The 9623-nt window shown below is 45.0% G+C and overlaps 1 protein-coding gene across 1 annotated transcript; it reads left to right on the forward strand.

Annotated features, from left to right (window-relative positions):
• Positions 1-4133: 4133 nt before the first annotated feature.
• Positions 4134-5521, forward strand: LOC101785747 (O-methyltransferase ZRP4). Its single transcript, XM_004961447.4, has 2 exons — positions 4134-4979; positions 5122-5521. The coding sequence occupies exons 1-2, from the start codon at positions 4182-4184 to the stop codon at positions 5422-5424; spliced, it is 1101 nt and encodes a 366-aa protein (XP_004961504.1). The 5' UTR covers positions 4134-4181; the 3' UTR covers positions 5425-5521.
• The last annotated feature ends 4102 nt before the right edge of the window (positions 5522-9623 follow it).

Consider the following 9623-nt stretch of genomic DNA (forward strand, 5'->3'; position numbering starts at 1 on the left):
TAAATACATGTTGCAAAAACCTATTTTGAGTGGTAGAATCAGCAAATGAGTGTATGCTCTCATTGAATATGATTTGGTTTGTGAACCGTTGAAATCAATGAAGGGTCAAGTTGTAGCTGATTTTATTGTTGATCATAGAATTAATGAGCAACTTGATTTAGATGTCGGTTATGTCACTTTTACCCCTTGGAAGTTGCACTTTGATGGATCGGTTTGCAAAAGTGGTTGCGGTGTTGGTGTGGTGCTTATTTCACCCAACGGGGCTGTTTTTGAGTTTCTTAGCCGATTAGATCACAAGTGTACCAATAATCAAACTGAATATCAGGCTTTGCTATTCAGTTTGGAAATTTTACAAGAGATGGGGGTGAAACATGTTGAAGCTTATGGTGATTCCTTACTGGTTGTACAACAAATACCCAAGGTATGTCAGTGTCTAGATGGATTTCTAAATGCTTATCTTGATAAATGTCTAGACATCATATCTTGCATGGATGAATTTGTTATTTATCACGTACTAAGGGAAGAGAATCTGAGGGCTAATGCTCTAGTACAACAAGCGTTTGGCTATAATATCCAGAAAAGGAACTTTCATGAAAGAAAGCCGACGCTTTGTGAGGCCGAGTGTTACGTCCTGGAGGGACCGGTCCAACCGGCCTCCAAAATCGGTCTGACCGGTCCAACTGGTCTGACCGTCCAGCCAGCCGATTTGACCGGTCTGTCTGAAGAAAGCTTCGCTTCGGCCATGGATCGTCCAAAACTTGCTAAGGAAGAAGTGGATGACTGGAGAGCACCTCTAATTAATTATTTGCGGGATCCTAAGCGTTTAGTTGATAGAAAAGTCCGATGGTGGGCGCTCAAGTTCACTTTGGTAGAAGGTGTATTGTATCGTCGGCGATTGACAGATTGCTTTTAAAGTGCTTGGATTCTGATCAGGCCAGATTGGCTATGGCAGAGGTGCATGAAGGGGTTTGTGGTACACATCAATCGGCTCGCGTGATGAAATGGCTCCTTAAGCAAGCTTGCTTTTATTGGCCTAATATGATAGCCAATTGCTTTCGCTACTACAAAGGTTGTGAAGAATGTCAAAGGTTCGGGGATGTTCAGTTGGTACCTGCTTCATTGATGCATTCAATTATAAAGCCGTGGACGTTTAGAGGATGGAGATTGGGTTTTGTCGGTAAGATTCATCCTTCTACATCAAAGGGGCAATGTTTTGTGATTGTGGCTACTAATTATTTTCTACCAAGTGGACTAAAACAATTCCCCTTAAGAACATGACACATCAGAAGTGATTGAGTTTATCAGAGAGCATATTATACAAAGATTTGGTATTCCACAAACTTTGACTATGGATCAGGCGACTTCGTTCATGTCTAAAGAGGTGCGTGAGTTTGTGGAATCTTATGGTATTAAAATACTCAATTCATCTCCTTAATATGCTCAAGCCAATGGTCAAGCTGAGTCTAGCAACAAGATTTTGATAAAGCTCATTAAGAAGAAGATAGAAGACAATCCTAAAAGATGGCATGAGGTATTATCTGAAGCTTTATGGGCTTATCGTATCTCTAGACATGGCGCAACTAAAGTTACTCCTTTTGAGCTTGTCTATGGTCAAGAAGTTGTTTTGCCCGTTGAGGTAAATCTGGGTGCATATAGGGTGGCTAAGCAAAATGATCTTGATTTTAACACCTACTATGTCTTAATGATGGATAATATTGATGAGGTGACCAACAAGCGGATGGAGGCTTTAGTGGAAATTGGAAAGGATAAAATTCAGGTGGCGAGAGCATATAACAAGAAGGTTAAGGCCAAAACATTTCAGGTAGGAGATCTGGTGTGGAAGACTATTCTACCTATAGGAACCAAAAGCAATAAATTTGGAAAATGGTCTCCAAGTTGGGAAGGGCCATACAAGATTACAGCTTTGCTCCGAAGAAATTCCTATATGGTGGAGACTTTAAGTGGATTTCAGCTACCAAGAGCTTTGAATGGGAGGTACTTGAAGAAATACCATCCAAGTGTTTGGCAAGACGTTTAAAACAATATGGCCGATGTTTTGAAATATCATCCTTAGAAGCAAATGGCCGATCGGATCCATCGCCCTTGGTTTATTTCTTGGTACGCAAGCTTTACCAAGAAATAGGGGGCATGTTTTGGAGCCCAGAAGTGGCAGCAATGCCGACTAGGCTGAATTAGTCGGTAAGACCGGTCTTTTTGAATGGTGTGACCGGTCTGGCCACTGTAGCCGGTCTGGCCACTATAGCCGGTTTGGCACGAGCCAGCCGGTCTAACCGGTTGCCTCGACCGGTCAGACCGGTCAGCCCGAGTTCGAGGCAATTTAGGAGTCATGGTCGAATTGGAGTTGAAATGGGATTTCCTTGCGAGAAAAGACCTCCCACCCTATAAATATAGAGGGCCCTGGCCGGTTGAGAGCTAACACCCAATCATCAAACAACCTTTTACCTTTTATCTCCAACCCTTTTCCAACCCCCTTGCTTTCCTCCTTCGTCTCGACGGCGTTTGAGGAGGCTTTGAGTGGCTTGACCAATCTCAGAGCAACTCTAGGTGCGCCATCTCCAACGGGGTCCCTCCCGAGGTGGTGTTCTTAGGTTTTTGCGACGTCCCTGCAAGGACCGGTCTGACCGACCTGCCTTACCGGTCTGATCAGCCTAGTGCAGAGGCGTCGACGAGGTGATTGCTTAATGCACGCGCGAGCTAGCATACTCGTGTGTTGACCAGAAAAAGCGTCAACAGAAGGTGAACCACCCCCTTCTTGGGATCCGATACCAACTCTAGTAGGTACAAAATTCTATCTATGTTTAAGTCTTTCATTTTTTTTTCTATTTAACCTATTCAGCCTTTCATTTTTCTATTGCGATGAGTAAAATTGCCATTGATAACCTGTTTAGCCTTCCATTTTATCTATTTAGCTTCTATCTAACTATAAATTCATGAGATAAGTGATGAAAAGGATGAAGAAAAGGATGCAAGAGATGAAGAAGAGGAGGCAAGAAGTGGACAAACGAAGAATGGCTGCATCAAGAAAGAAACCAGAAAAGGAAGGACAAAGGCCTAGAAAGAGTGCAAAAATTGAAGCCATGATGGAGGAAATGAGGACAAAGCAAGCAGAAGATGAAGCTAAACAGCTAGCAAAAGAAAATGAGGCAAGAGAAAAGGAGACAAGAGAAAAGGAGGCAAGAGATAAGGAGGCTGCTAAAGGTGATGAATTCTCGATCAAAAGGTGCATATCGATCATCAATACAATGGAAGTGACCAAACAAGAAAAGGTCAAAGCTTATGCAATCTTCACCAAGAGCAAACAAAACAAAGAGACTTTCATTTGTGCTAGTGAAGAAGATGAAGAATCCGCTTTGATTTGGCTTAGGAATGAGATGGCCTAGCAGGTATTGACTCCCTTTGCTTGATAGCTTTCATTATGCATTTATATTACTAGTGTGAATAGAACATAGAAGAATAGTCTCCATTGGAAGGCTGGTGGTGGTTCAGTTTGTCCTTGCCCGGATGAACCGAAAATAAAATTGCTGCGGAGCTGTGCTTTTGCTAGTGATCTTTAGGATTGGATGTGTGGTTATGCTTATTAGTAGTGTGCAATTGCTACCTGTAGCAATCTGTGCTTTTGATTGTCAACTACTAGACATGTATGAAGAATGATGATCCATCTTGTTTTGTTATGATGTGCAGTTGAAGAAGAATTGTCTGCTGCATTGTGGCATAGGCTTCTCAGGATGATCACCCTGATGCGCTTCGGTGTAGATGCAGGAGATATTTACCTTCTTGGGTTCTAATTTAATTTTTAGCTCATCAAGATTCTGGTCATGTTCATACATGTAATTTAATTTTTAGCTCATCAAGCATGGTTTTATGTAATGTGAGGATAACCATATGTTGCTTTGTGACTGAGATTTCTAGCACTAAAGGTTTATTCCCTGTATCAATTCCTGTCCAACCGAACAATTCCTCTCCAATCCTTGGATCAAATCCAGCCGGTTTAAACCCACGCCTGATTGAGTGACACGTCTGGATTCACCCAATCCTAACCTGGATTAGATACACGGCTGGAATTAATCCAGACCAGCCGAACGAGGCCAAGTCTATATATGGAGACGTATTGCACCCACGAGGGAGGCTATAACAAATTGAGCAAAACAGAAGCACGCACCATGGCGCTCAGCAAGGAGCAACACAGCAGCAGCGCTGATCAGCAGGCCGTGCGGCTGGATGCTCAGGTCCAGCTCTGGCATCACACCTTCGGCTACGTCAAGTCCATGGCGCTCAAGACCGCCCTGGACCTCCACATACCCGACGCCATCCACCAACATGGCGGCTCAGCCACCCTCCCACAGATAGTCACCGAGGTCACACTCCACCCGTCAAAGATACCATGCCTGCGACGCCTCATGCGTGTTCTCACCGTCACCGGCGTCTTCAGCGTCCAGCATCACTCGGCCGACGGCGGCGGTGATGAGCTTCTGTACGGGCTCACTCCGGCGTCTCGTCTTCTCGTCGGCTCGGCGCTGAACGTGAGTCCTTTTCTGACCTTGATGCTCGACACCCTCTTCGTGTCTCCCTTCCTCGGTCTCCGCGAGTGGTTCCAGCACGAGATGCCCAATCCGTCACCCTTCAAGATGGCCAATGGACGGGACCTCTGGGACCTGAACGACCACGATGCAAGCTTCGGCAAGCTCTTCGACAGAGGGATGGTCGCGGACAGCGACTTCATCATGGACATCGTGGTCAGGGAGTGCGGCAACGTCTTCCAGGGGATTAGCTCCCTGGTCGACGTCGCCGGCGGGCTCGGTGGCGCTACCCAGGCCATCGCCAAGGCGTTCCCGCATGTCGAGTGCAGCGTGCTGGAGCTCTCACGTGTTGTCGCCAGAGCTCCCACCGGCACCGATGTGAAGTACATCGCCGGTGACATGTTCGAGAGCATTCCGTCGGCAAACGCTGTCTTCCTCAAGGTACACGGCCATACCAATGCGTACGTACTATCCTAGGATTTATTTGAAGCAAAAAGGTTAACAACACCAGTGTGCCATAAACAGTCATAATTTTGTTCTCGTTTAGTATTGTGATTCGTCACTTTCATTCGTTTGGTTTCAGTGGGTCATGCATGACTGGGGTGATGCCGACTGTGTCAAGATTTTAAAGAACTGCAAGAAGGCTATACCCTCTAAAGAAAGAGGAGGAAAGGTAATAATATTGGACATCATGGTTGGAGCAGGGTCATCGTCAGACCAGAAGCATGTGGAGACGCAAGTCTTGTTCGATCTCTTCATCATGTTTGTCAATGGTGCCGAGCGAGACGAGCAAGAGTGGAAGAATATTATCTTTGAAGCTGGATTTAGCGATTACAAGATCATACCTGTTTTAGGTGTCCGATCAATAATCGAGGCCTACCCATAGAAATTTATGTAATAAGTATGTGTGAGTCTGCTCGGGCGAGGAAAATAATTTGGTAACTAAAATATGAAATTTCAGAAATATTGTTGGAATTTCGGCACATATTTTTTCCTTGAAATTTGTTTTTGGCATGATTCACTAAAAACTGCCTCTAATTCTTCATTATACGAAATAGACTCATTATATGAAACTTGTGTAAACAAAATAGGATAATTATCACAAGTTTAACACATCAAATAGGCTCATTATTATATGAAATTTCTGCAAATAAAATTTATCAGACCCTATTAATAAACACGAAATTATGAAAATATCGTGCGCTCAACTTTTTTTCCTATACTCGAAAGCACGAGAAGTTTGTGTTGCCATGTCTCGCTTCGTTTTTTAGAGCAAATAACAGAGTTTCATTAATCACTGCAAGTATTACAATCTTGATCAGTTATCTCTTTCAGCCATTTAAGAGTGTAACTGATCCATGAACATTCTGGATTTTTTTTAGAGGGTCCTCCTCGCACAGTCATGATCCGCATAGTTTGTATCGTGCCTTCTTACAAAAAGAAATTGAGAAACTAGCGAAGTAGAACACCTGCCTAACTCCTCGATTTCATGCCTTAAAGCAGCTATTGGGGATCTATCCACCACATTTGACCGCAATGTCTTGGCAAGACTTAAGCTATCCAGCTCAAGGTTTTATCGTGTCCCAGCTCCCTCGCTAACAGCACACCATCCCGAGCAGCCAAAACTTCAGCAGTTAGAGCATCAGGTAACAAGTTACGACATGCTGCTGCACCTAGAACCAACCCGTTATTGTTTCGAAGCACCCAAGCAACCACCTGCCACCGAGCTCGATTGTGAATCAAATGATCGATCCACGTATGCAAGCGATTTTCACAGCCATAGATCAGCCTTCATGTTTATATGCTAGCTCTTTGTAGGTGGTATCTTTGTAGGAAGCACCAAAACCCCAGCATCAGAAAACTGGGCATGGGAAACCTAAAACTTAGATTAAAACTTGATCTACTCAGGGGCGGGGCTACAGAGCATAGTTTTTGGATCGGACCACCGGTTCGACTGGAAAAATTGGGAACTGATGGCCGCTCCGGTTTGATCCAGATAAAAGATCGGGCATGCAACGAACTGGTGGTTTTTTCACAAAATTGGGCGGTTTTTTCTTCCAAAGAATCGCTAAAGACTGGGCCAAAAGCGGGAGGGACGCGCAGGAGCGAGCGAACGTAGGGCAGGAGTGCAGGGTTAGGAGTAAATTGTCCAAAAATTGCTGTGGAGGGGTTTTGAACCCTAGTTAGGGTGTTCCCACCGAAGGAAATTACCACTGCAGCTTGACCTTCTCTCCTCCTCTCCTTCCTTACTCTCTCTTGCAATAATAAAAAGGCCGAAGCTCAACTGCTACACGGCTACACAGTACACGCACGCTCCGCGGTTGCAATTGCAAGCGAGCAACCCTAAACAACATCCGGTCGATTCAAGCACTGTTCGTTCGCACGTGTCACAACCAATCAACTATCACGACGCATGGATGCACGGCAACTAGCAGAGACAGGAGAGAGCGCCGTGCACAGACCACGGAGCCAGGAACATGGATTTTTCACATTAGCATGAGACTGTGTGAGCTATCTGAGGCATCCATTTTTGAATAAATAGTGAGATGGATCATGATGGGTAGGTGAGAAGTACATACATATGTGGTGAATCAACGGTTGGATGGAGAGAAATCAACAATTAAGATAAATCATATGATCATATGTACATGTGGTTCTACATTTTCGGTAGAGCCACGGCGGAGGAACCAGCAGGAGCCCGCGGCCTCTGCACATGCCTGACCGCTTGCTCGCTAGCCGGCCTCGTAGTCGTCAGCCACGGCGCTCGCCGGCTGCTGCACAACCTGAGGTCCCAGAGGAGGGCGCAATATGGACGGATTTTTGCTAGAAATTAAAACCGCCTTCTCGACCCAACAACCATCTCTGATTTGATTCGATCACGGGGCCTACCACTTTTCACTGGCTCTCACTGATGACATTCTGATGATCGGAGCAGAAGTGATAGACTCCTCGTCCAATGCAGGCGTGGCGTGCTGTGTGATAAGTCGCTTTCTCAAGGTACACGTGCTCTCAATTTTATATAGATGTAGGAAAAGTCTCACTATCACCTGCCTCTGCTTATTAACTGCACATACTCATCTACATTATTAACTATTATTATTTTGGCTAATCTTTCAAAGAAAACTATTCTTTTGGCTAAGCTGCTGCTGGTAGCTAGCTTTAAATCAGATGATCTCGAGTGGGTGGGTTATTTGATCTGCCATGAATTAGACAAACTAGTCTATCAACCCGTGCTCCCGCACGGGTTAATGCTTCTAAAAGTTATTGTATTTGAAAATTATTTAGAAATTAACTTCTAATTAATAGTTAAAATTGTTTACCTATTACTCTCTCATTTTTTAATCCTTCGATATAATACTCATATAGATGTCTACTTATTGTGATTGATTTTTAATTAATAATTACTCTACACCTTTCATCCACATCCACACTCTTTTCATTTTGTATCGCAACTCCACATATTATGTTCAGCATAAAAATTAATATTTTTTATCACTTCCTCACATACATGTATAAATGGTCTATATGGTGTCAGTTATCATATGTGTATACCTTAACTTAGTATTTGTATATTAACAATGACATAATAGGTAATTTAGAATTATCTATTAGCTTACTTTTGTACATTTATGTATGTTGCACATGAAGATAATTAGATTATGATTTACGTGCTTACTTTAGATTGTTTTTAATAACAACATATGTGGGTAACTTAGATATAAATTTAGAATGAAATTTTAAGTTATGCTTTATAATGATATGCATAAGTAAATAGGATTGGAAGAGCTCAACAATTTATATAAAGGTTTAGTGTTTATTTTAGAACATTTTCATAATGAAAGTGGTGGGTAACTTTTTTAAAAATATAACAGACCAATGACTATGATTATTAGAGTTTACTGGATTGATGTTTGATGTTTCTAATTTTTGAGAGAATTTTTTAGGATTTGTCCTTTTTTCCTAGCGTGTCTCGTAGAACTTAGTCTCCAATGGAAAAAAAAGTGAGGCTGCATTGCTACAAAACTATTACCTTGATCTATCTTTCATTTGTTAAATATTCGAACACAATAGTTATATAGATATGTACTTATTATATTTATCCGATTGTGATAGATTTTAGTTAGTAATTGTTGGGGGGAAATATTAACGACCTCCTTATGCTCCTTAAACAATGGTCATAAGGGCCCGGGCCCACCTGCGGCGACAGTGACCTCCGTCGACTCGGCATGGACAGGGAGTATTCCACTTCGCCTCGCCCGACCCATGGTCCCAGGGTTGGATACGCCCGACCCCTCGCTGCAAGGCTCCGCCTCGCCCGACCCACGGCCCTAGGGTCGGATACGCCCGACCCCTCGCCGCAAGGCTCCGTCTCGCCCAATCCCGGGCGCAGGGGGTCGAACGCATCCGGGCCCACCAGACAGGGCCTCGCTCGCCCGAGGGTGGGCGCGGATCAGTGAACGTGGACGCAGGTCTCGTGGGCCCCTACCAACCTTGCCATAAATGCGAAGCGGCTCAGGCGGGCAGAAAGGCACCCGCGCTCCTCGACATGACCCGCCACATTATTCGGGCGGTACACTGTAGCCACGACCGCACAGGCTACAGCGGCACCGTCCTAATCCGCCGCCTCCCCTGCTCGTAGTAGGGCACTCATTGCCCACGCCCCCTTGCACAGGAGGGAGCGCTGCCCGGTTTTGCGCTTGGTCCGGTCGCAGAGACATGTAGGCCGCGCCTCCCGGTCAGCACGCGGGGCTACAGAGGTCAACCGTTCTCCACGACGCGCACAGCTACGGCGGCCGGACATCATCATCATGCATGGCTGCAGCGGTCGGACGCCACACACATATCTCGCACGCTTGGCAACGATGATCGACCGGAGGGTCGTCGACAGGGCCCAACGATAGCCGCCCCCCTCCAGCGGCCACGCTGACGGGAGACAGAGACTGGAAGGGAAGGCGGCGACCCCGGGGACTCAGTCCTCCCGCCTGTGCTCTGCTTTACTTTACCTACTTATCTCTTTTACTTCTCCTAACTCCCGGCTCAACTGTAACTCCCGTCTCTTCCTTGCGCTATAAAAGGATGACCGGG

This window comes from Setaria italica, chromosome III (genome assembly GCF_000263155.2).
Source record: "Setaria italica strain Yugu1 chromosome III, Setaria_italica_v2.0, whole genome shotgun sequence".
NCBI lineage: Eukaryota > Viridiplantae > Streptophyta > Magnoliopsida > Poales > Poaceae > Setaria > Setaria italica.